Genomic DNA, 27,527 nt, shown 5'->3' with positions numbered 1-27,527 from the left:
GTTACGTCAGAAAAGTTCTTATCCTATCTAGCAGGTATAATGGGAGTCGATTCCGAGGCTAGTTACACATTTTGCGAAACTAGGTTTCTAAAACTAGGCTCGCCTCAACTCGCAACGATGATCTAATCAGAGCCGAAGGAAAATGCAATCGCATACTGAAGAGGGCATATCGATCAAACAAAATTCAATCTTGACATACTCGCTCGTAATGACACTTGAAAAATTAGATCGTTTCTAAGCGGAATAGTCGAAAGCGGGAAGATGGATTGTCCGATTCTCCTCGTTCGAGCTAATAAATATTTAAACAAAACGTACATCTTCTCATATATATCACACACACACACACACACAAGTAGGTTACTCGGGTTATCGATTAAACGGTAAGCCTGGGAAATGCGAGTTGGATGCAGAAGGAGAAACGTTTCAGCGCCATTTATATCGCGGGAAAAATATGTGCGTGTAGAAAAACGGAGAGAAAACCAGGGGTTGGAGCAGAAATGCCGTTCTGCTCGACCTGCGAAACCCCGAAGCTTTTGTGCGCGGCTGCATTATTGCGTGTCGGACTCGGGTAGGTAGGTAGAAAAATTTTCGAGGCACACGTGCGAACGATGGTAGAATTTGTGCATTCTATAAATCCTCTCCCTAAATTGAGAATCTCCCGAGGAAACTCGCCAAGGTTGCTCCGGTATCGATCGTCATAAATTTCGAAAGTCCAAGTTCAGGAAGGCGAAGCTCGGCGATACATATACATCCAACTTATCCGGGTCTCGAGTTTCATCGTGCTTCATCTTCTTTTTACTCGCAATGCTTTCATCCGCTATGCGAAATTCAAATAAACGATCTGCGCGAAATGAGATAAAAAAATCGTAAAAATAAAACGCGTCGATAACGTATCGTAATATCGCTCTGGTGATTGCGATATCTAACAGTTGCATGAAAAAATTTCAGCGGCAGCCTTGTAAATCGCCCCGGGATAAAATGAATCGCAAAAGAAAAAAATATTATCAAACGCGTGCAGTATATTTATATAAGAGTTGCGTATAATCTTCGAGATATTCTGTATATATATTTACTTTAAACGGTAATGCGCAATAAAATATCACGATTTACTTAAAATTGTTGATCGTAAATATTGACATCAATTGCGCGTTTCGCGATTCGAGGTCAAACTGGTCTCTTCTTGTGGAGAATTATTGACTAATAATATGCTCCATTTAAGAGAGATAAAGTTCTGCATTATCTCCGCAGAAAATGCGACGCGATGCATTCAATTATATTGAAATTTGTGAGAAACTCACGATTTCGTTTGCTTTGAGAAATCGCAGAAATGAAGGATCCGCGTCAACAGCGACTTTTCTGTATCTCTTACGTCTCTACGAATGAAATTTTTTACTTGATATATATAATACATTGCGCAATTAAGCGTAACAGATGCATCATGATATAAATAAAAAGTAATGACCATGCAAAATTGCTCTATCGATGGACATTTTTATATAGATGCAAGATAACTTGAGCATGAAAATTGCATACGTATATATAATTTCCATCTTTTTACGATCCCCTTCTTTCATATATACATATGTATGTATGTATGTATATGTATATGTGTAAAAATCATGTGCAAAAAAATTGTATTACGACTATTTTAATATTTCTAGTGAGAATAAAAGGATTTGATAAAAATTGATTTATCAGTGGAAATTGTTTCAAATCCCGAATTTTATTTACGTCGACGACACGAAGTCGCGCGTTGAATAATCATGCGCTATACATATGTATAGGGTGTCGGGTAAATTTCTGGGATCATTTGGAGACAATTTTTCCTCAGCAAAAATGTCAAAGTACCAATAATTTTCGAGTTATAAACGATTGAAAATATATAAGGTTTTTCGCAAAACTAACAATAAGCTTTTGTGGAAATAAAATACTTATTAACAAAAACACATTCTGTAGTTAATTTACAATAGAGTTTACTTTAATAGAATTTCAATTTAAAGGTTATTGTTAGTTACAAAGATACATGATGATAAAAATTGGAAACATGCAAAAATGATGATCGCCCTCTCGATTATTTCGCTAAAAAGGAATTTAGGAAAAATCGTTTCTAACAAGGACATGTCACAACTGTCCGGAACCGATTTGATTCTCCTTGAAATATGTTGTTAAATACACAAATCTAAAAGACACGTATTTTTTTATACGTGCGCAATTTGAGTTTTAAGGGGTGAAACACCCCTTTAAAGAATAACGGTATTTTTCTTTAGGATCAAATATCTGCTAAACTATAAGAGATATAAAGAAAAAACGTACAACAAATTTTAATGGCTTGAAGAGTACTTTAAAGTTATATGAACAAAAATTTTTTTTTTTTTTTTTTTTTTTAAAAAACCCTCACCACCTAATTTTTTTTTTCAAAATTAAAAATTTTGTTTTACCTAATTTAAAGCTTATTTTTTTCCAAATTCAACCATGTGTAATAAAGTTATGTTACGAAATATCATTTTCGAAAATTAATTATAAACGCTCCCGTATATACGCTCATCCGTGCTATGTGCGTAAGTAATTACCGTCGAACAATAAAATATATAAAAAATGTTTTTGTATAATTCTTATTTATGTTTTCTATGTATTTATAACTGCGTATTGTGTATATTTAGATTTAAAAAAAAATTTTTAAATATAATTAATAAGAATTTTTTAAATATACCCCCTGCTTTCTTATTATTTCTTTAATATTTAATTTCTTCTATAAAAATTAAAAACAATTATATTTTATAATAAAATTATTTTTTAATTGAATCTTGCGAATACCAATGTCGCAATATTTGGCATAAACAAATTTTATATCTTACGTTAAATGAATCATAAGATAAGATTATGTGTACGTGTTCCAGATAAGTTATAATTTTTACAATAAAATCTTTAATACGTTAAAATAAATAATAAAATAAGATTATGTGATGACGTATTTCTGATAAGTTAATATAAATTGTTCATGTAGCAGCATAATTCTCACAGTCGGTGTAGTCTTTTCGTTGTAATAATATCTGTGTAAACTGTTCTTTTATTGCAATAGAAAGCAAAATATAACATCTTTGAATATGATTATCAATCCGCTTAACGTTGTTAGACTTTTATTGGTGTCAATAAATTCAATATATTTAACAGAAACGCCAGTAACTGAAGCAGAAGTGGAATTAAAGGAAAACATTAAAAAAATATTACTGGATAGCGTTTTTCATTATAATGGGGTGGAAGTAACGGAAGAAATATATCTCGATTATGAAGAACCTTATAAATTACATAGTTTTGAAATAATTGAAGATGACGAAGAAGCATGGCATGAAGATAGTTTAAATTCTCATCCTCATTGTTCAAATGATGATACAAATTTTGATAGTTCTTATAAAAGACGAGCTGTTGAGTATTGGCGATTTCGGGACACTGATGAAAACAGTAATGACAGAAAAAGGAATCGTCCTCTAAGAGTAGTACAAAATAAATTTAGAAGAGTTTCATCTGAACGTCAGTTAAGGCGATGGGAAGAACAAATACAATCAGGTGGAAGTCGTACAGAAAAATTATCTTACATCTCCAAATTTACACATGATAAATTTACTGCAGCTGTCGAATCAGGATTCATGGTTCATGATATTGATTTAAAAAGATGGGCTTTACAAGCTCAAGAAGAAATAGGAAATTTAAATCCTATATTTAAAGCATCTCACAGTTGGATAGCAAGATTTAAGAAGTCTCACCGAATTGTTTCAAGAAAAGTTACGAAGTTTGTCACTAGAAGAACATTAGAAGATTCTGCTGATTTGCAAAAATCAGCTGATGATTTTCTGGAAACAGTAAAACCTCTTATTGAACAGTTTGGATCTGAAAATATTTACAATTCAGATCAAAGTGGTTTCCAATTGGAACTTCACTCTGGAAGATCATTGTCTAACCAGGGAGAAAAGAAAGTAGAACGTGTCGTGCAATCCATATCATCAACAACCCATTCATATACGATACAACCAATAATATCCTGTAATGGCAATTTGTTGTCCCCTTTATTTATTGTATTAAAAGAAGCTAATGGTAAATTTGGACCAAGAGTACAAGAAAATTTATTTAAAGCAGAAAATGTTATTGTAAAAGCATCGAAATCTGGTAAAATGACATCAGGTATTTTCCTTTTATAATTACTTTTTTTAACAACCTTATTTTATTTAACAATTTAATAAGAGTCATAAAAAAACTATTAAATTAACATTTATATTTTGTACAGATCATTTTAAAATGTGGTTAGAAGAAGCTTATTTCGCAAACATTGGTCCTAATAGCGTTCTTCTTATCGATTCATGGACTGGACATTGCCCCAATATGATTTCGGATTTAACACCTCCTGGAACACATATTACTACTATGATAATACCGAAAGGAACTACAGGGAAAATGAACCATGAATCCTGATTCGACAGCTGCAGTAAATTTATCATGTGTAAATTTGGAGATGTAAGATAATTTTTCTGTACGACTTCCACCTGATTGTATTTGTTCTTCCCATCGCCTTAACTGACGTTCAGATGAAACTCTTCTAAATTTATTTTGTACTACTCTTAGAGGACGATTCCTTTTTCTGTCATTACTGTTTTCATCAGTGTCCCGAAATCGCCAATACTCAACAGCTCGTCTTTTATAAGAACTATCAAAATTTGTATCATCATTTGAACAATGAGGATGAGAATTTAAACTATCTTCATGCCATGCTTCTTCGTCATCTTCAATTATTTCAAAACTATGTAATTTATAAGGTTCTTCATAATCGAGATATATTTCTTCCGTTACTTCCACCCCATTATAATGAAAAACGCTATCCAGTAATATTTTTTTAATGTTTTCCTTTAATTCCACTTCTGCTTCAGTTACTGGCGTTTCTGTTAAATATATTGAATTTATTGACACCAATAAAAGTCTAACAACGTTAAGCGGATTGATAATCATATTCAAAGATGTTATATTTTGCTTTCTATTGCAATAAAAGAACAGTTTACACAGATATTATTACAACGAAAAGACTACACCGACTGTGAGAATTATGCTGCTACATGAACAATTTATATTAACTTATCAGAAATACGTCATCACATAATCTTATTTTATTATTTATTTTAACGTATTAAAGATTTTATTGTAAAAATTATAACTTATCTGGAACACGTACACATAATCTTATCTTATGATTCATTTAACGTAAGATATAAAATTTGTTTATGCCAAATATTGCGACATTGGTATTCGCAAGATTCAATTAAAAAATAATTTTATTATAAAATATAATTGTTTTTAATTTTTATAGAAGAAATTAAATATTAAAGAAATAATAAGAAAGCAGGGGGTATATTTAAAAAATTCTTATTAATTATATTTAAAAATTTTTTTTTAAATCTAAATATACACAATACGCAGTTATAAATACATAGAAAACATAAATAAGAATTATACAAAAACATTTTTTATATATTTTATTGTTCGACGGTAATTACTTACGCACATAGCACGGATGAGCGTATATACGGGAGCGTTTATAATTAATTTTCGAAAATGATATTTCGTAACATAACTTTATTACACATGGTTGAATTTGGAAAAAAATAAGCTTTAAATTAGGTAAAACAAAATTTTTAATTTTGAAAAAAAAAATTAGGTGGTGAGGGTTTTTTAAAAAAAAAAAAAAAAAAAAAAAATTTTTGTTCATATAACTTTAAAGTACTCTTCAAGCCATTAAAATTTGTTGTACGTTTTTTCTTTATATCTCTTATAGTTTAGCAGATATTTGATCCTAAAGAAAAATACCGTTATTCTTTAAAGGGGTGTTTCACCCCTTAAAACTCAAATTGCGCACGTATAAAAAAATACGTGTCTTTTAGATTTGTGTATTTAACAACATATTTCAAGGAGAATCAAATCGGTTCCGGACAGTTGTGACATGTCCCTTGTAAGTAACGTCAGAAATCTACCTGTATAACCCAAGTAACAAACTGACGTCATTAAACGTCACTTTGACGTCTAATGCCGTTATATGCAACATCAAACTGACTCATGTTTGCTACCTGGGCAGTAACTCTCCAGGTAGCAAGTGTACGTCATTTCGACGTCATTAGACGTCTAATGATGTCAGTTTGCCACTTGGGTCGCTGAATACGGGACACCCTGTATGTTACCTTGCACCGGCGAACGATATCTGGCGGTGAAGGTCTGGAAAAGGGAGACGATCCGGAAAGGGACCAGGATGAAGAGAGAGAGAGACTCATCCTCACGGTGGTGCACCAGACACGCAAGACCGCGAGCCAATCAGTGAAAGCCGAGCGAGATGTCATTGACTCGCGCGTGTTGTGCACGAAAGGGCGCGAGTGCGAGAGTGCTGCGAGTGCTGCGAGTGCGCCTATTAGGGAGACACGCGTGCGATGTGCGTGCTTTAGAAAACTAAACCGCGTAGACGAGCCGTAGAATTATGGTGCTAAGGGCAAGTTCCGTCACGACATTCGTCGTCGGTCGCGTTCTTCAAGGTTCGACGATTTCGCGAAGGGTATATGAAAAAACTCGCTATATTTTTTCTCACGCTTCGACGACGAACGAGGCAATTTGTCGAGTAAGTGTCACCGTAAAAAATTAAATCATGTCGGATCGAAAGACGCCCGAGGATTTCTTTTATTTTATAATAAAGTAAAATAACAAATTAGAATAAAGAATGTTTGAAAACGATTTTGATTTCTGCATCTGGCTCTTATCAGCTTCTTCTCACCCTTTTATTACATATCTTTTTATTTTATTATATTTCTTATTTTTTAAGAGTACTGACGGATTGAGTGAATCAGATTCTCTTTACGCTTCAGGGAGTTGATAAAATATTGAAGCATATTATAATATATCTGTCGCTATCGGCGCGTTTAGAATCGAAAACTGGACGAGTAAGTTCTTCTTAGCTCGGGGGAACTAACATTGTTCGGCGAGGAATGAAACGAGAGACAAATCGCGAATATGTGAACCTGTATATACGATCAAAAGAGCTTGAAGAGATATTCGTAGCACACGAGAGTAGAACGGTGTTGGGTAGATAAGTCGCCGCATAAGCAGCTCTTTCTCCTTCGTAAAGTGCACGAGACGAGAAGAGAGGCCGGTAACCGGCCTCGTGAATAATCCAGATAACGATACCGTACAATAAAGAGCATTTGCACCTCCATTCGAAAGAAATTACCGACAATAACGCGGCGTATCTTTATTCCACCATCGCCTCTCGTAATTTTTCATTGACAGATTGTGTGACTATTTATATAATTTATCGGATTTTAGAATTCTTCACTAATAAAGTATATAATATAAAATATATAAAATATTACGCGTGTATATGTAAATATCGCGAAACTTCTTTTGGAATCTACTAGGCTGGGGCCCTAAAGTGTAAATATAAAAATAGGCAACCGGTTGCGAATAATAAATCGAGATAGCGTCGAAGCGGGAGCTTCGGAATACGGAAATATCAGAGGTGATAGATATTTTTGATAAAGCATCGGCGGCGTGCACACAAAGTATGTGTATATATAACGGGGGATAAGAGAGGGGACAACCCGATTTCTAACATAAGATACGGGGTAACGCCCGTGCGATCGGGTGCGAATAATCGGGATGACGAAACGACGACCGGTTTTCTCGAGAGCAGGAGGATACAAACGCAGAGTCCGAGACTGCATCCTCGGAAATTATCTTTGCCGCCGGCAGAGATGGAGCCGCGCAGCATCTCATGTTGGAAGACGTGAAATAAATTTCTGCATCCTCCCGTCATCGATGTAACAATACTTGCGCTTTCCGAGCTATACAGTTTAACATAGAGACCCTCTAATAAGAAACTGGCCACAAGGGGGCCATTTTTTATTGCTGGCATTTTTCGTCAATTGATATTTTTGAATCACGATCAGTGTTTGCTGTTATCTAAATAAAATTATATAGACGATCATCTAGAAGAAATTTTGGCGTCATCTTTACATAGATAATAAAAATATGTATTATCTATATAGAATAATTTTGATTTAGAATCATATAACACATAAAAATACTTAAATATAGTAGGATTTAAGTAGTAAGAGATAGAAATTTATAAATAAAAATATGAATACATATATTTTTATATCCCTTCTATAATTTACATTTTTTTTATAACTGCGTTTACATAAGCAGTCTTAAAAATTATTATCTAGAAAATTACCTAAATGAATCCCCATATAATTTTATCTTTCATCTAGATATATTTAAAACAAAATCATCTTCATCTTATTTAATATGAATTTACATATTTTTACCTCATCTTTATCTAGCTAATTTTTAAATCATTTAAACACAACACTGATCATAATAAATTGAATAATTGTAAATTTTAGCAATATAATTAAAAAATGAAGTTTCTAATAAAAATAATCATTTTTGTTTAATTAGGAGCTGCACATCCACATTTATTTATGTAATGAATAGTTTGAGTGCTGAAGTAAATAATAACATTATGTTTATAATATGGATGACAGCTAGAGAGAGATAAATATACATATCCCAAGTAGCAAACTGACGTCATCAAACGTCAAAGTGATTTTGACAAAACATCATGGCGGACACTTGTTAGCCAGTTTCTTATTAGAAGGTCTCTAGTTTAACATTACCTGAAATGACATTTACAAAAGATGATCTCGGCAAGAGATCCCCGAAAGACACGTGAAAGTCCCAGGTAGCAAGCGTACGTCATTTTGACGTCGAATGACATCATTGAACATCGTTTTCGAATCTCTCGAACGAGAACGATCGGTTTCGTTTGATTTACGATTTCCCTCGAAAATGACTTAACAAGACGAAGCCTGGATCGATCGATCGTTAATGAATGGTAAGCATTTGATTTATGGCGTAAGATCGCGTATCTTTGGAAATGGATCGTTCAAGAAACGTGTCATCGACGTCATGAAATAACCTCTCTGTATGAACGACGAAATCGATCATCGCGGGTCGATCCGCATCGATGCTCTCGTCGATAGAAACTTGGTATTTTTAGCGTAAAACCGCGTAAAATCGAGTATCGCGAGAAACCGTGAGATTAACCGAGATTAGACCAGCGAGAGATATCGATCCGAAGCGAAGACCGGAGCAACGAGATCGACGTAATGAGAGTCCGCCTCTGGGAGTGCCCCAAGTATGTTGGCTGAACCGAGAGTTTACTCGGTGTAATGATAATGAGATGACTTCAACTTCCTGTTTCACAGAGAAAGAGAGAGACGAACGAATCACATTATATGCATTCAGGATGCGTACAACGCGACGTCTTTTCGGTCAAAAGGTCATTTGGTCAAAAGAAGAAGAAAAAATTCATTCTCAAAAGTCTCGAAATGATAAATATATTAATGCTCGTGTATTTTTTAACAAATATAATAATGATCTTGATGTGTTAAATAGGCCAACTATCGAGCATAATTTATCGAGCAATATTTATTATTAATAAGAATATTTGTCAGTCAGCTCTCCTATTTTTAAAAATATTTATTATGTTAAAGTTAATCGGAATAAAGGATAATTGCGATATTTCGAACCACTCCTTTCGCGGAAACCATATGTATCTAGAAACAGGAAACGCATCTCTCTTGGAGTAATTCGCTTGTAGCAATAAAACACATTCGCTGATGTTTATTATATAACCGAGTCGTAAAATAAACCGCCTTATGAATAAGAAATAAATTCACAGCTGGATAATAAATTTCGATTGTTGATAGAGTTGGGAGATTACGCTCGTGTGAATCTCCGCGAAGGAAAAGGTTTCTTTTCTCGCGATCTCGATTGCCATCGAGTTTCCACGATCAACAGAAATTATATTTTCTCCGCGACATAAAGAAACTTGTCAATTCTATATTAATGATGGATTAACACACGGAGAGAATTTTTCGTTATATTTTACTACAAAATACAAATTTTCTCATGTTTGGTGATAAGCCGAAAATTATCACGTTGCATTTTTAAATTTAAACAAAATATTTTATATTTATCACACACTTTTTTGGCATCGATTCTATTTAAAATTCTTAAAGAATCATAAGTTTTTAACATAGTTTTTAATTGAAATTTTACTCATATAGTTTAGTAAAATTAATCAAACATATTTATGTCTTATTGTGGTAGATATTAATATTTTTTAATCAGAGAAATTCTTATAAAATTTTTCCAATACCATATTGTCCCAAAATTACCACAATTTTCATGATAAAGTAAAAAAAATTCTTTCTGTGCAGTTATCAGTTAATAATATAAATCTGCCATTTAATATTTATAATTCTGAAAGAATGTGCGATAGCTATTAGGCCATTGTTACGGATTACAAAGAGCCTCATTAATTGAAGATGCATTAAACGAACGTATCCCGTATCCAGCTAGTAATTTATAAGCGCTACAATTATCCGCGACAATCGCCAACAATTGCTAATGTCCGCATTAAGTGGGATGCAATTAGAACAATTAGCGAATTTCAGATTAATCTTGCATTGTATTGGCGATACGAAACTGACGTCCCATAAATCAGTGCCCCGTGCACACTTTTAGATCCAGGAGACCCTTAGTCATCATCATCATCATAATCATCATCATCATTCTCATCATCATCATTTCATTAATTATTCTCGCAAATTTAAACGAAAGGGGAGCTCCCGCGATTAGAAAACTCGACCTTGAGCAAGTCGTTGATCTTATAGCCTACCCTCGATGCATTATGCATGATGCAGAGTCATCGACTCGACCGGGCGCATCTCTGCTTCGGAAGAGAAGGAATTTGTTGTCGTCGATATATATATATATATATATATAAAGCCGGAGAGTTTAAACATCTCATGTTGTCTACGAACTGTGCTGAGTTAAAAAAAAAGAGACAAAGAGAGAAAATCACAGCTTTTAAAAAAATTACAATCTTACGGACTTAATCCGCGCGAAAAGATTATATAAGTAACGTTCTTGTCTTGACGGGCAAACATTTTTATCTCGGCAAACAACGAAAGAGAGGTGGGATAATCTTGGCGGAAAGTATCTAATCCGAACTTTTCAGGTTAAAACCTGAAGAGGAGATATATGAGACTCGCGCACCTCCTTCTCTTTGCTGGATTATCTTCGTCTTTCGGCGAAGTCGTTGGAACTTGTCAGAATTCCCGGTACGCGAAATGAAACGTCGTGTGACTCACAATCATCTGTGTACTCTGTTTCTGCTCCACGGACAATGTTTGCTGTCATCTAAATAAAATTATATAGATGATCATCTAGATGAAATTTTGGCGTCATCTTATCTTTATATAAATAATAAAAACATCTCAAGTAACAAATTGACGTCATTCGACGTCAAAATGACATCATTTTGACGATTAATGACGTCAGTTTGCTACCTGGGATGTACTATCTATATTTGCGTCTTACAATTAGATAAAAAAAAATTGTTATCTTTATTAAATTATCTAGAATAATGTTCAAATAATTTGGTTCAGAGTCATAGCACATAAAAATACTTAAGTAGTGGAATTTAAGCAGTAAGCGATAAAAATTTGTAAATAAAAATATGAATACATTTTTATATCTCTTTTACAATTTATGTTTTTTTTTATAACTGTGTTTACACATAAGCGGTCTTAAAAATAATATTATATCTGGAAATTATCTAGATGAATCGCCATATAATTTGATCTTTTATCTAAATCTATTTAAAACAAAATCATCTTCATCTTATTTAAAAAAAAAAATGAATTTACATATTTTCATCTCATCTTTATCCAGCTTAATTTAAAAAAATCTTCTAAACACAACACTGTGGAAGAGCGAAGACGCCCACGTCTCCTTAGCGAAAAAGAAAAATTGCGCCCGCCCGGATGTTTCGCCACGCGATTTTCCCTGCATACGTTATTTATTACTCCAGGAAGTGTTCTTCGCGCGCCGGGCCCACGAGCTGACTGTGCGAAAATTAAGTCGCTCGTGTAAATTCCTGCATGGTCGCGCGATCACGCGGTGCAGTCGTTCGATTTGCGAGACGCGAAGAAATTTGCATAACGGTGATTTTACGTCGTCGTTCACATCAGGATTTTGTCTACGCCATGGAAAACTAGAATAGAAATACCACAAGCGAGACAAATTATTATCGAGGGAAATAATACACAGAGAGAATTTATACCGAAAATCACGGTGGTATTGGAAGAATTTTATGAGTTTCTCTGATTAAATATTTACCCCAATAAGATATAAAATATGTTTAATTAATTTTATACTTTTTTTTTTCTTAGAATTTACCCTGAAAATCATGGTAATCGTGAAACAATATGGTGCTGGAAGAATTTTATAAGACTTTCTCTGATTAATATTTGCCATAATAACAAATATTAATACCTATCTCAATGAAATGTAAAATACCTATGTCTATAAGATATAAAATATATTAGAAACCAAAACTATGTTAAATACTCGTAATTCTTTAAGTGTTTTAAATAGAATAGATGCAAAAAAGTGATAAACACATAAAATATTTAATATGAATTTTAAAATGCAGGATAATATTTTCAATCGAGCTTAATCGCTCATGATAAATTTAACATGCAGCATGGTAATTTTCAACTTATTATCAAACACGATAAAATTAGTGAATTTTAATGTTAATAAAAATAATAATGAGTAAGAGTAATAAATAATAGTAATAAAAAAAAATAAATAATAATAAGTGAGAGTAATAAATAATAGTAATAAAAAAAAATAAATAAGAAATAATAGTAAATTCTAAATGTTCGATGTGAAATATACGCAATTGCGTTTGCGAGCAATGCGTCGACTTGTCTCTACTTGGACGCGCTTGTCTTTCCAGAGCGTAGGCGGCAATCAGCTGGCGAAACAAGAAGGATTATCCGAGGCGGACAATCGCGTTTATACCGCGACGGGTTTTAAAGAGCGTCGTAAACGGGACGCGCGCCGATAGCGCGGAATGGTATCAAACGCGGTCAACGGAAGGTCAGCGGCTTGAAACGAGTCGTAACCCCGTGTTTCCCACGTCGCCATTCGCGGAATGCCATTCCTCGTCGCGAAAAACGGACGATCGACAGGTGCACTTGATGCATAAATGTGTATATTTTGCCGGATATCGAACGGTAATAAATTTCTAAATACCCACCTACTTGTGGAAACTCTGAAAACTACTGTATACTTATATTCGCTATAACTGTAAACGCGGTAAATCATTCACTCCGAAGAAACATACCTTTCCGAGAAACTGGCCCTTGTAGTAAGCGTTTCCCTGCACGGGGTCGACCACGTAATCGCTCTCCTGCTGCTCGGTGGAATTATTCCAGGATGAGGACGTGGAAGGACCCGGCTTCGCGACGCTGGTCGCTCTTAGAAGAGAAACGGTCGCGTTGCCGAAGCGGCCGCCGTTGGTCGTCGACGTGACGTTGCTTCCCGTAGTGGTGGCCGCGTTGCTGGCCGACGAGGAGACATCCTGGGTCGGATTCGAGGTCGTGGTTCGCGGCTCCTCCTCGTTCCGGAAGACTGCCGTGTCCTTGGTCGAGTCCGCTGGAGCGATGGGGTAGACGGCCTGCCTCGAGGACAGCTCGATCTCCGAAGGTAGGGACGAGCCGCCGTGCCTGCGACTTCTTCGACGAACCAGGCTCTGCAGAGAGGCGGAGCCCTTGGAGAAGCCCTGACGAGCCGAGCGAGCGTCCGGGACGGACCTGGTGCTGCCGGTCCCAGCCGAGTCGATCCTCCTCTTCGAGCATTCCGGCTCCGAGACCGTGCGGATGGTCTCGTCGAACTCTTCGCGGCAACTTCTCGTCGTCTCCGGGACCAGACGACCGCTCATCGCGAAGTTGGAATCGATCACGCTCGGTGGTGACATATCCTCCGAATCACACCGCGTCGATTCTATCTCGTTCCGTGCAATTCGCGCGAATTGCTCCGACCTCGTCATCGACGCGTGGGAACGATCTACATGATTTACATCTCGACGCGGCGCACTTTGGAAATTGTCCGATCTGGGTTGACGAGACGTCGATCGCGGGGCAATTTTAAGATTCTTCCCCGAGGGGAGATCTCGCGTGCGAGAATGTATTCGGCATCGTAGTATCTAGGTCGATAAGACGACTATAGAACGCGGACGTCACGACGCCGACGCGTCGGTGCGTCTGACACACGTGTCCAGCATCATATCCGGCTCGGATTCAATAATTGCAGCGAAAAACGATTGCGAAACTCCGTCCTCGGTTCTATCCGCCGTGACGTCTATCCACTAGCGACGATATTGGCGATATTCTTGTTGCGCGAAATATATACGAGACCTTCGGGAGGAGAGAATATCGACGTCCGCGGCAGCCAGCATCCGCAGCGGAAACGTGTAATACCGTGAGACAACAATGACACGCAATGCCGTTAAACGACGCGTGAAACTTGTCTTCTCGCCCTCTTGTCCGATCGATTCTCCGTCGCTATTTCTGGACCGATGTTAATGAAATTGTCACATCGCGTTTGCCTTTGGAGCAAGACCGGGCGTCCTATCGATAGTTTCGCACCCGCCCGATAGTTTCGGATGCCACGAGTCCGCTAATCGTGCAAACTCCGAAACGTTGCACCAGAAGACGCTAGTCGAGATGACCTTCCATGAGAGGGTCCTTCCACCGAAGCTCGATATTCCTTTCGCGTATAGAGATAACAGATAACTCCTCGCGATTCGATGTTTGCGAGCTCCTCGACGACACGAGCTCCTTCACTCGAGCTCGCTCGAGCTCGCTCGACCCGTGGCTGGTGTACGAGTTCGCTCGCCACTGTTCGCCGACCCGACGACCGACACCCTCTGTCTCCGCTTCTGCTGTCCCCACCATGCGCGATGCCAGGGACGTATAGTCAAACGATGGTGGAGAAGAAGCTCGTGGAATTGAAGGTATTGTCCATCTAACGCTTTCGCCTAACGGGCTGAATCTAAAAATTGGTGTTTCGATCATTTTCAGATATCGATCAATTCCTTCAACGATATTTCTGTCACTTGTGGAGGATTCTTGAAATATTAATCCCAGGTAGCAAGCGGACGTCATTTTGACGTTTCATAATGTCAGTTTGCTACTTGGAATGTCATTGAATATTAAAATAACGTCATTAAACATTAAAATGACGTCATTTTAATATTCAATGACATCCCAAGTAGCAAACTGGCATCGTTAAACGTCAAAATGACGTCGGTTTGATGTTTAATGACGTCAGTTTGCTATCTGAGATCATTTTGACGTCGAATGACGTCCCAGGTAGCAAACGTATACGTCACTTTGACATTTAACGACGTCATTTTGGGATTATTGAACGTCAAAATGACGTCATTGAACGTCAAAATGACATTTTCATGTTCAATGACGTCAGTCTGCTACTTGCCTAACAACACACCGCCGAAAGATGTTCAGAGGACATCCAGATGATGTTTGGATGTCCTCGCTGGATGTTTTTCGGATATGTTAGGGTTTTGTTAGGGTTGAAATATTACTTCGAATAATAATATATTAAACCAAATTGAATACTTAAAACGTCGCTAGTGGTATTTAAAATAGGAACGATATATTAAATTTGACCTAAAAACTAGCCAAGAAATTTTTATTTTATTTCCACAACGTTTCGACCATCTGTTTTTGGTCCTTTTCAAAAAGATCCTTTTCAAAAGGACCAAAAACAGATGGTCGAAACGTTGTGGAAATAAAATAAAAATTTCTTGGCTAGTTTTTAGGTCGAATTTAATATATCGTTCCTAATATATTAAACGTATGCGAAAGTGGCAGTAATGCACACATGACGTCGACATTTTCGTCGTGATATGTAAAATATGCATACTCCCAGGACGAATGCGTTAAAAAGCGCAGAGGGCGAGTGTCCGTTGTGGCTTATTAAGATGCAAGTGTCGCATCTGACCCGTAAGGGAGCGGAATACATTGGGTATGCGCTTATGCCATTTGCGCTGTCCCACGAAGTTGTGGTAGACGCTTAAATAAACGCGTCTAACGTAATATAAGAGAATTCTGCGCTGCGGTGCACCGTGAGAAAACGCATTGTTTCCATGTACAAAGAAAGCACTTCGCATATTCGACTTGCCTTCTTCGACGAGGATAAAAGTTCGCTCGTCTAAACGAAAGAATAAACTATCTACCTGTCAAGATAGTTAAAGAGTCCTTTGTCGAAGGACGTCGACGTACAATGGACCGTTAAATGCGACAGTACAGTTGTCATTCATCGTAAAGAACGTCTTCGAGATATCTTTGTAAACATAATCAGGCGATTATTTTTTCGAGAGAGAAAAATTCGAAAGAATATTTCAGAAAAATTCTAGAACTTATCGAATATATCGACAAATTCTTAGATCAATATTATTGTAACTCGAGATTAAAAAATAACTTGAAATTAAACACGTTTGTAATATTTTTAATTCTTTCGCACGTGAGAAAATTATATGGATAATAAATGCGCGTGATATAATAAATTACAGTGATTACTTAAGAATGTTTCCAATGTTATCTTATATAAGAAACATGCCGATGCAACTCAAACACGTGTTGCGTCTAGATTGTAAACAAGATGAAATGATAAAAAAACGCGTTTTGCACTCATGAATCACGAAATGTAGATTTCTACCTCTCGATACGCGCCTCTTTTTCATTATTGTTTATGCGAAAAGCCGGAGTTCTTGTCTTTCATCGTCTTCCCCATCTTCTTGTCCTTATCATATGTGTACAATGACCATATTTTTTAAACGAAAATAAAGGACAAATTTGAAAATTTTAACCATTCAACGTGTTTCCAAATCAATTTGCGATCAAAGTGGAGATTGACGAGCAAAAGAAATTCTGTGACTATCAGAAGTCTACGTTCTTATTCTTATAATTGAAACAAACCCTTGGTTTCTTAAACAGATTCCTGATAAGAGAGAGTCCTCTTATTTCAAGTAGCTGTCCTTTAGATTAGATTTATTCATTTTTCCAAAACTCAATTTTCTCCTTTATTTAAAAAATTTCTCAAGTAGCAAACTGGCGTCATTTTGACGTTTAATGACGTTATTCGACATGAAAATGACGTCAGTTTGTTACTTAGAAAAATTTAAAAATAAAGAACAAAATTGAGTTTTCGAAAAATGAATAAGTCTAAAGGACAACTACTTGAAGTAAAGGACTGTCCTCTAAAATAAGGGGCGGATGATCACTGTGAGGTCGATTAAGATGAAAACGCGAATCGCCTCGAATATGTTCGTACGTACCTGCATTTCCACTGTATTCGCTTCGTTGTCCTCGTGCCTTCCTCCAACCTGCCGTCTCCTTCACACCCATTCGCTCCCGGTTGCACTTTCTCCTTCCTTCTTCGCTTCCCTCGTGTGTGCCGGCGCTCCATCGCCGTCAAACCCGGGATAGCACGCATCGTTCCGTCATGCGTATTCGGTCATTCACACAAGTGAATACCTGTTCCAACATTTCAGATGCATTAAGTGCGTATCTAAATATAGGAGCGAGGATAGAAGAGGACGAGACGCGAGCGCTACGCTTCGTTTACTTCTAGAAAAATATATGTATGTGTGTATATATACTCGTATATATACATATATATGTACTTTTTCAAATCGACTTTTATTTATAACGGGTAGGTCCCCCTTTATTGCTTTCGAATTTTGACTTGTATCGTATTGCTCTCGAAACAAATCGTTCATATATACAGGATACATTATGTAAGTAGAGTACAGAGAGATCCGTCTGCTGTGTGCCGTATTTTATATTAGATATTCATATCTATTTTATTTTATATCAGAACGGAAAGTACTTTGCTGCCATGAGAAACTTTATTTCATATCGATTCAAATAAAATTTGTTCAAGTGTATGTGTGTATTTTATTATAAAAAAAGGAAATTACAATTAATTCTAACAAAATATGTGATCAGAAATTTTGCACGAAATATATTAGGAAACAGTAAATTCACTATAATGGCATGTAAAAAAATGAGATCACAAACAATGCAAAATTCTGTTAAAATTAATTGATTAAAATATGACTTATTTTGTAATGAAAAATATGGTCTGCATATCTTAATTATTTGCATAGGACAACGTTTTTTCTGTATGAACAACGCTCGAGCTAAAAAGTGTTAGAAAAACTATATGGCACAATCCATACATATATTTTGCTGTCGTGGCATGTTAGATCGCATTACTTGCATCGCTTATTTGAGAGTTACGATTAAGGTTCGTTGAATTGGAAGTAGCAATTAATGTCATCTTTAATAACGTTCGACACGTCACGTAGCCGTAAATTTTTATAACATGAAAGTACGATAGGAGAAAGCGCATTCTATCAAGTTTCTAAAGCTACATAAAATTCTATTATTATTATATATATAGTCATGTCGTCAACAGATAATCCATTTACATATAAATATATAATGAACCTTTCTATTTGTTCTCTCGCGGATTCTGAAACTTTAATCAAATATCCAGGTGTTTAAAGAAGAAAGTATGAATTCTACTTGACGAGAGAACAATTATCCCGCGGTATATCTTTTATTCACCAACAAAATTCTTAATCCGGCAAACAAAAAAATACGAGAAATGTGTGTCGCGGGAAAAATTGATCCTATCGGAATTAGATACAGGGTGTCCTAGAACTAGTAGTATATCTGTTAATGACAGATTCCTGGGATAATTTGGCGACGATTTTTCCTCAACGAAAAAATCGAGACTTCAATAATTTTCGAGTTATAGGCGATTGAAAATAAAGAGTTTTTCTCATACTAAGCCTTGTGGAAATAAAATATTAACATTTTTTTATTAATTTAGAGCTTACTTTAATAGAATTTTAATTTAAGGTTTAATTAAATGATGGCAAAAATTGGAAACATGCAAAAAATGAGCCCGAGGAAAAATCGTCTCCAAATGATCCAACAAATCTGCCATTAACAGGTTATTCGCGAATTTTGGAATTCCCTGTACTTGTGTCAATTTATTGTTACCATAAATATAAATGATTGACGAAATCGTGACATCGAAAGACGTCAGAAATTGAGAATCTGTATTATTAATTTTCGGACAACCTGTTTAAAAATAGATTAATTACTTCGTTATTTCGATAAAGCTCCATTATCTCCAGTATCGTCAAAATGAATGAAGACGAACAGTTCGTCCGCGTCGAGGTGAAAAAGAAAGACATGACGTAATTTCGCTCCGGAAATAGCAAGTGCGACGCTTCTTCTTCTTCTTCTTTAATTTATTAGTCTTTACTGACCTTAGAAGGTCTTGTCTAGCCGACCATTGGACTTGGACGTTGAAGAGTATCCTTCCTTCTCGTGCAAGTGCAAATATGTTAAGTATGAAGTGTATCAAGTATGAATATAGCACCTGACGCGCGTGCGCGCGCGTTCGCGCCATCGCACGTGCAACGACGAGATATCGAACTTCTCGATATCGATATCGATATCGAAGGAAGGTGAGAGTCGCAGCGCGACCTGTCGTCGGGTCACGAACCAAGTCCAAGGAACAGGCGTCCTAGAAACGAGATGACGGAGCTGACGCGTAGTTGTCGAATGGCAGCAAGAACAGCTGGTTGATAGCGATGAACGTTTCAAGGTAGTGGTTGGGTGCGATCTCTCTCGATGACGTTGCAAGAATCTATTGCGCATCGAGAATGTATATATATATATATATATATATATATAAAGAAGAGATATTATTAATGAGCGTCTTTTTTAATCAGGACGACTATTATTGCGACTGATTAAGAGAGAGGAAGACGCGGAGAGCCTATGGGCTACGGTCACAAATGTTTTGTTTCTGCGAAATCTAACCTACTTCACGCACGCGATAACGCTGGCGTGTGTGGACTCGTATCGTCCAGCGCTATCGCTGACCGTAAGATGACTTCATCGCTCCGCGACGACACTTCCTTGTTTCTTTGTCAGTATCATCGCGACGTCCGCGTGTCACGAGCGTGATCCGAGTAATATATTCCAGGACGGCGACGCGGACATCTCCGGAGGCTCAGGTTCGCGACTCCGGCTGATCCTCCGCCTCTTTCTCTTTCACGACGTGAAGATGCCCCAGCGACGACATCGCCGGAGAAGACGTATTTTCGCTGTGACGTACCGTGTCGATAGCGCGCAAGATGAACTCGTTGCTGAAGACGGTCAACTCTCTAGCGAGCAACAAGAGGAACTTGCTGGTCCGGGACTCCTTGCAGAAGCAGCTCAACACGAGCGTCATGGAGATGCAGAGCGCACCAGGAGTCGCCGACGACGGTGTTGTCGGCAACTGCGACGAGACCATGACCCTATGCTCCGTGCTCGAGGCCATCTTTCTGCACGGCTTGAAAGACAGTCTGCTGAATCGAGTAACAGAGGCTCTCAGCGGTCCCGACTTCGACGCTATGCCGCAGCCAAGCTTCTGGGGTCCGTTGCTTGTCTTCTCTCATCGTCAGATCATAGATCAGATACAAGCGTTGACTCAAGTTACTACAGAAGTTGGGTATTGTCGGGCTTGGATACGATTGGCGCTCAACGAGGGTCTTTTAGCTAGCTACTTTTGTTCCATAAGGAGGGACAATTCGGCTCTGAAGCCGTACTACAATCGTTCAGCCTACATAAGGGATCTAGATCTTGTTGAGGTTGCCCAAAGATTAATAGAAAACTTGGATTATATACGATTTGAGTTGGCTTGCAATAGTAGCCTTTTGAACTTCTGGTCCAGCACCCCTTTGCTGATAGCTGGCATTTGGTCACCTCCAATGAAATCCTGTCCCGTATTCAGTGCAGTGGATATTGCGAAAACCATAACTTCCGAGTTGTCTGACAACTTTGACGAAATAGAAACTGCAAGTTCTATCGGTAGTTCTATCGGAATAGGATCATTCACCTCGTCGCAATCAATGTTTAATAACGTAGCATCCATCACTGAGGACGAGGCGTTGAAAATTATTCTAGCTAACAAAAAATCTGATAATATTGTTCAACAAGTGCATAGCAATCCTGTGGATACTGTAGCAAGCGGAACACAGGAAAGCAATATGACTCAACAGTTGCACAGTAATTCAGCAAATACTGTGATAAAAAGCGAAATGGCAGATAAACAAGAGGTCAGGAAAGTACAACAAATGTCAAATGGTAATGCGGAAAAAAAGGATGCAGATAATATTGCCGCTGATATGGAAGATCCACCGTCACAAAATACTCTGAGAGGCAACGATATTATTAATGACACAACCGCGGCCGCTGTAGGAAATTCATTAATAGGAAAATTAGGGTGGTCGACGTCATTCGAAGATTGTCAGTCTTCTTTAACTTCGTCTGTGATATCTCATGGATCTGCAAAGGATGCGCCTCGCACACCCGGCGATGGTCCTACGTACGATGCGCTTATCCAAAGTTACCAAACTGCTGGAAACAGTACTGTGTCAGATGTGCAAGAATTTTTTAAAAAATATCCTAAAAAGGAGGAGACTGTTGAGGAAGGATCCAAAGTTCAACCGGAGCCAAAGGTATAAAATATTTGTGAATTTTAAAATACAATTTTGTCGTTAAAATTTAATAAGATTAAATTATCTAATTCTTGTTTATGCGTTGTTTTTCAGATTGCGGTAAATTTTGAAGAACAACTAGGTAATATCGCAAGGGAAAAAGGTTTAGACACTCAAAATTACAGTTGTCTCGATTGCGGTCAGGCAATCGGCATGACCTTTTCCAAAGCGCACGTGTGTTCATTTTCGGGTGATTACTACTGTTCAGAGTGTATGGCAGAAGCTCAATATCTCATACCGTCGCGTATGATTCACAACTGGGATTTAAAACAATATCCTATTAGTCGAAAAGCTGCTGCGTACCTAACAGGCGAACCGGCCCTGTTGGATCTAAAGATCCTGAATCCAAAAATTTACATGGCCGTAGACACCATGGCTCAATTGCAATCCTTGCGTATTCAGTTGAACCTGCTGAGAGCGTATCTATTCACGTGTCGCGAACCCATCATCGAGTCTTTGCAAAAGAAGGTCGCTCCTAGAGACTATTTGTACGAACATGTTCATCAATATTCCGTTTTAGATCTTCTTGACATACCAAATGGAATTCTCGCGCAACAGCTTCAAAAGGTTGTTGAGTTTGCAAGGAATCATGTAATCAATTGTTGGCTCTGCAGTCAGAAGGGTTTTATATGCGAAGTCTGTAATAATACAAAGGTCATTTATCCCTTCGATATGGAATCCACATTTCGGGTAAGCAATGCATCTTCGTTTGTGCGTTGTTTCGTCCATTTTTTTTCTCTTCTCTATTTGAATACAAATCTTACAATAATCGATTTGTTTGCAGTGCGGAGCGTGTAATGCCGTATTTCATACAGATTGTTTAAACGCAAGTAAACCGTGTCCAAAGTGCGAACGCAGACGTAAACGGATGGACATGCCTCTTTTAGATATGGGATGTACAGACCTACCGCATAATAGCCTATCCTCTTCTCTGATTGACATGAATTGATGTACATTATTTGATATGTTTATACTGACAATGTGTTATCGTCTTTTTAACGCGCTTAAGCAGTATTGTTTGTATAATTTGTATTCCAGAAAATTAATTTCGCTAACGCGCAATTACCTATACAACTTTAATCTTGAATCTATAAATCTCGATTTCTTCGTGTAAATATTATATCTATATTATATATTGTGCATAAAAGTGTATAGAAATATATCTTTATATATCTTTTGTCAGTTCTTCGAATATTTTTGTTACAAACTTTTACTCTGAAAAAAGATATTTGTACCTTATTATCTTACGAGATTGGCAGCTTCTATGCGTAGACAAAATTATATACTTGTACTATATTATGATCTTAAGACCGTGATTATTACATATACATGTGTGTGTACATGTAGATATATATATATAATTATATATATGCACATATACATATAGATGTTTATTATAATTTTATGTACAAAAATAGTAAAATATATAAAATCATTTGTCATCTTATCGTTATATTTATTATATTTAATACTGTTGCTCTATTTATGTAATTTAATAAACTGACATGCTTGATAAAATATTGAATTTAGTCGATACATTTGTACCTTGCAGCACATATTTTAAAAAGTTTTAAAAATTTTGTCTTTATACAATATTACAATTAATGAATGATTTCTCGTGCATTTTTAATAAAATTGTACAATAAGTACACACAAATATACATACATATATATATATATATATGTGTGTGTGTGTGTGTGTGTGTGTGTGTGTGTGTGTGTGGTGTGTGTGTATGTATGCATAATTAATAAAATTTTCTAATCTATTTTACAACATAAAGGCACATTCTTTCGTTTGTATTAAATGGCCTTACTTGACCTTTTACAGTGTCGAGTAAAATTAGAGAGCTCTACATATATATTCTACTTTTCAATTTTTCGTTTATATATATATATATATATATATATGTATATAAAGATATTTATACAACTATCATATAAATCTACTATCATGTAAAATCTACAAAGTTAAAATTATTTTCCAGGTACCTATTAGAATGTAAGTAATATGCTTTAAATATAAAAATAATTACAAATCTAATAATTATCTGAAAATTCATTATTTCCAATCAGTTGGATGGTAATTAGATCGTGACCGTGATTAATAAAGGAATTGTGTCATGTTAATCTTAAAATAACTGTTTCATATTTATCGATCATAAAAATTATGTTTACTTTGCAACAATATTTGGCATTTAATAATTAAATCTCTACAATTTACAAGTATGTTAGAAACACATTCAGATTTAGAATTATCAAGAAAAAAAATTATTTTAATATTATAAATTGCTACTCTCTTGATTTATATATACATATATTATTGCATATTATTATACTTTTATGTAAATCTCGAATTATGAACGAATTTGCTTAAATAATATTTATAAATTAAAGATAATTTTTCATAATAATTTTTATAACAATAATAATGTTGAAGTAAAATTGAATTGATCAAAAAGTTGACTAAAATGAAAAATGGAGAACTCGTCTGGCATTTTACACATATAATGTTGTAGTAAGCGAGATCGGAATGTATGCATGTATTATTATGTTGTGTATCAATATATACATATACGACACTATATTGTTATTAATCCTACATTGACATACTAAAGTTTGATTGTCACTAGTCAAATATATTATTTTTGTGTATAAAAAGATGCCAATGTAGGATTAAAATTATTCTAAAGTGTCTACTTTGTGAAAAAATCGTGTAAATAATACTTATTCTTACAATTATTTGTACTATCACCAAGATGACAAACTTGAAATATTGTCATGACAATGGCAATATCGCAGCTTTGTCATTCCTACATTTTGATTCTTAAAATATTCTGAAATACGAGTTCAACTCCTCAATTTTTACATCTTTCCTCCAAAAACATTGCATTTAATGCAATGTCTTGGGAAAATATGCCGAAGGTAAAATAGGTTTATCGGACAAACCTGCTCGCCTCAATCCGCCCTGCAAGCCGACGCTCGCGGTTTTCATTTTTGTGCCATTCGAGATCACCGTCGGGCCATTGTTATTCTCGATTATAGCCGGCGCCGAAGTCGAGGCCGGCGGATTTCCCGATGCTTTGTTCATCGCGTTGAAGCGCTCCATAGGTGTGCTGGTGCTTGTGATCAAGCCGCTCTTACTGAAGGTCGTTAAGCCTACAGAATTTTCCGTTACACCGACACCCATCGATCGAGCTGACGTACGAGTTTGATGAATATTCGGATTCTGCACGATAGGATTTTTCATCAATCCTGATATCGTACTAGGCTGTATCGTACTAGGCGCAGGTGTACGCGTTTCATATCGATTAGGAAATAATTTATTTGTCCTGGGTAATGTTAGTGGAACGGTAGATGGAATAACTGGAGCTGGTGTAATAGCACTTTGTAAAGGTGACTGATTGTCCGCTAGTCTCCGATTCAGCCAACTAATTACTGTAACAGTAAGATGAAAGATGTATTAATTTTCTCAATCGTACAGAAATTTTATCGAGAAAGTTAAGAGAAAAATAAATAATCAACTTTACCATTGTCATTGTTTTTTATTGTCTTTTCTTTTTCCTCCAATTGTTGTTGCAACGTTTTAATTTGTTCTTTTAGATTGCTCACTTCATTCTTTGCATCTTTGGTGTCTCTGACAAGACCCTCCATTTTAGTTTCTAATTGGCCGACTTCTTTTTGCTTACTGTCTAACAATCTTTCCTGTTCGAGCGCTATGCTCGTCCTTAATTTCAATTTAGATTTGGTTGATGCAAGTTCATTTTGTAATTTGGTTAAAATTTCATTGGCCTTCACCAATTCGTCGCTCAAGCCTCTCAAGGAATTTTGTTTGCGTTGCAATTGACTGTCTTTCTCAGTTAAAAGATCCTCCAAATGCTGTTTTTGTTCCTTACCCGTCTTTAGCATTTCCATGTGCTTGTTAATGATGACTGTTTTGTCTTTAAGCTCTTGTTCAAGCACAGCTACTTTTGTACGTAAATTATTAACAGCTTTATCTTTGTCATGATAATCTACATCTAATTTCGAATTTTGCTTCTTGAGTAGCGCCAAATCTCGTTGGGCGATATTAAGTTCCTTCTCGAGATTCTGTAGTTGCTTGATTTGCTCTATATTTGTAGCTTCTAAAAAGGATTGCTTATCCTTGAATGTTATGTTCTGCGTCCGTAATTCGGCAAGTTCTGTGTGTAATTGTTTCACAGTTTCAGAATGCCTTTGCTCAACCTCCATTTTCTCCTTTTCATTCTGTCGTTGCCATTCTAAGCGTGCTTGAGCCAATCTGAAATATTAATTAATCATATATATATATATATATATATATGGAAATGAAAATATTAATTTAAACTACATAATAAATGTACATGTATATACCTGTCTTTTTCTATACTTATTTGTTGGGAAGAATTAATTTGTATCTGACTTTTTTCAGCCAAATATTTTTGCTCCAAATGCTCCAGTTCTTTTACTTTTGCTTCTAGCTTACTTGTTAGATCGTTTAATCTAGTTTCTAAACCAACCACATCTCTATTCTGTTGTAACACATTTTCTTTTAAGAATTTAATCTTCATTGCCATGTGCGTCTTCAAATCGGAATCACTGGCAGGTGATATGTTTAAACTCAAGTGGCAAAGATGCTTAAAGTTATTTGTCTCCACAAGCTTAAAGTTCCAGTCTCCAGTTTCTTCTGCCAACAACAAAAGGAACTTTGGTGGAGTCTTCGACAGGCTTGTTCCTGGAATGTGACATTGCTCCAGCAAGCATATCAACTGGGTGGCAAAATTATCAAAATCAACCAGAAGACCCTGCTGCGCTTTCAGCACTTTGAAATCATCTTCGGTGATGAATAAGGAATAGAGAAAACAAGGATCATCGTCATCGGCTAACAAAACGCACAAACTCTGAAAAGAGAAAAAAACCAAGACTCGATATATTCTACAAACCATACAAAATTCAACATATAATTCCTATTTATAATTATTTTATTATTTTCTATAATATAATTCTTATTTTCAACTACAGCTTTTGCTGAAAGAATTATATACAATCTTCATCATAAACACAAAGAATTAAAAGATGTGAGCCATAAACAAACATTCATACATCCAAGCTGTAAAAGTCAGCGGAATAAGAGATTCTTCCAAGCTACCTTACGACAAACCGGACTAATGCCAGCGTGAATCTCGACGTTGACTCTGAGATCCCGCTGGCGCTCCTCCTTATGCTGCGGCTTGACGTAAATCCTCTGCACCTTCGTGTAGAGAATCTCGACATTGTTCAGCTGCAGACCCGAGTCGACGGTCGTCGTGCCGCCTGCTATACTGTTCAGATAATTCATCGTTCGATCGCGCTCTCGGAAAGCACTTGTCGATCTCGCGTCGCTCACCGCGTCTCATTTGTCGGTGTTGCGGAAAAGTCCGGCCGAAACGCTTTCGAACATACGACACAACAAGCCGCTCTGCTTACATCGCACAAGCACGCAATTGACGCACGCGTATCAGACGCGCACGTACGCGCCTGTGCCGCCATCTCGACGGCACGCGTTGCAACTAACTTCACTCGGGATTAATTCTTTGACGTGAATCGGAGGCCCTTTCTTCCTTTTTTCGCTTTCGCGAACTTTCAAAAATGACGAATCCGGCGATTGGAATTTTGTGAGGAAAAAATGGATACCTATTAGCTGATATCGAGAACGCAATTTATCGCCATTTTTTGAAATTTTACACGACGTAACTGTCGTAAATTACACTCCGCCTTTCGTGCGCGTAGTAGTCACATACGCAAATCAGACGAGTCTATATATATACATTTGTGTCGCCATCTCGAGGGCACGCGGTGCAACTAACTGTACTCCATAAACGTAAAACACATTGTATACCTAGCGCGAGATCGCGTCGGAATCGGAATCGGGAGTCTCCTCTTTTTCTTTCGCGAG

General features: G+C 36.6%; 4 protein-coding genes across 7 annotated transcripts in view; 2 read left to right on the top strand and 2 right to left on the bottom strand.

Moving 5' to 3' along the window:
- LOC114938018 (serine/threonine-protein kinase PLK1) overlaps nt 1-19,386 on the bottom strand; it is a 31,767-nt gene extending 12,381 nt beyond the window's left edge. The window contains exons 1-3 of one of the 2 annotated variants that reach the window (XM_029311737.2): nt 19,316-19,386; nt 17,306-17,504; nt 13,289-14,997 (exon numbers count right to left, since the gene is read on the bottom strand). In XM_029311737.2, the coding sequence (XP_029167570.1) occupies nt 13,289-13,993 (705 nt within the window). In that variant the 5' untranslated portion in view covers nt 13,994-14,997; nt 17,306-17,504; nt 19,316-19,386. Of the gene's footprint in view, nt 1-13,288; nt 14,998-17,305; nt 17,505-19,147 lie in introns of both variants that reach the window. The other variant, XM_029311739.2, reaches the window with a different exon arrangement.
- On the top strand, nt 2,989-5,050 carry LOC146721884 (uncharacterized). The gene is made up of 2 exons (XM_085485909.1): nt 2,989-4,176; nt 4,280-5,050. Exons 1-2 carry the CDS (start codon nt 3,105-3,107, stop codon nt 4,462-4,464), a joined length of 1,257 nt encoding a protein of 418 aa, XP_085342035.1. The 5' UTR covers nt 2,989-3,104; the 3' UTR covers nt 4,465-5,050.
- A 165-nt stretch (nt 19,387-19,551) lies between the features above and the next one.
- On the top strand, nt 19,552-23,116 carry Plekhm1 (Pleckstrin homology and RUN domain containing M1). Of its 3 annotated transcripts, XM_029311741.2 has the most exons (5): nt 19,552-19,656; nt 19,784-19,983; nt 20,041-21,559; nt 21,653-22,288; nt 22,383-23,116. In XM_029311741.2, exons 3-5 carry the CDS (start codon nt 20,192-20,194, stop codon nt 22,545-22,547), a joined length of 2,169 nt encoding a protein of 722 aa, XP_029167574.1. In that variant the 5' UTR covers nt 19,552-19,656; nt 19,784-19,983; nt 20,041-20,191; the 3' UTR covers nt 22,548-23,116. The 3 variants fall into 3 exon arrangements, with proteins under 3 accessions (XP_029167574.1, XP_029167575.1, XP_029167573.1); XM_029311742.2 differs by lacking the exon at nt 19,784-19,983; XM_029311740.2 differs by having other exon boundaries at nt 19,784-21,559.
- Sas-6 (Spindle assembly abnormal 6) lies at nt 21,505-27,387 on the bottom strand. Its single transcript, XM_029311748.2, has 4 exons — nt 26,742-27,387; nt 25,967-26,493; nt 25,126-25,874; nt 21,505-25,033 (listed from the first exon to the last, which is right to left on the bottom strand). The coding sequence occupies exons 1-4, from the start codon at nt 26,928-26,930 to the stop codon at nt 24,489-24,491; spliced, it is 2,010 nt and encodes a 669-aa protein (XP_029167581.1). The 5' UTR covers nt 26,931-27,387; the 3' UTR covers nt 21,505-24,488.
- Between the last annotated feature and the right edge of the window lie 140 nt (nt 27,388-27,527).

Source organism: Nylanderia fulva, unplaced genomic scaffold, assembly GCF_048542155.1.
Source record: "Nylanderia fulva isolate GAGA-0341 unplaced genomic scaffold, ASM4854215v1 Scaffold4, whole genome shotgun sequence".
Taxonomy (NCBI): Eukaryota; Metazoa; Arthropoda; class Insecta; order Hymenoptera; family Formicidae; genus Nylanderia; species Nylanderia fulva.
The sequence above is the reverse complement of the archived record's forward strand: the minus strand, read 5'-3'. Positions and strand labels throughout refer to the sequence as shown.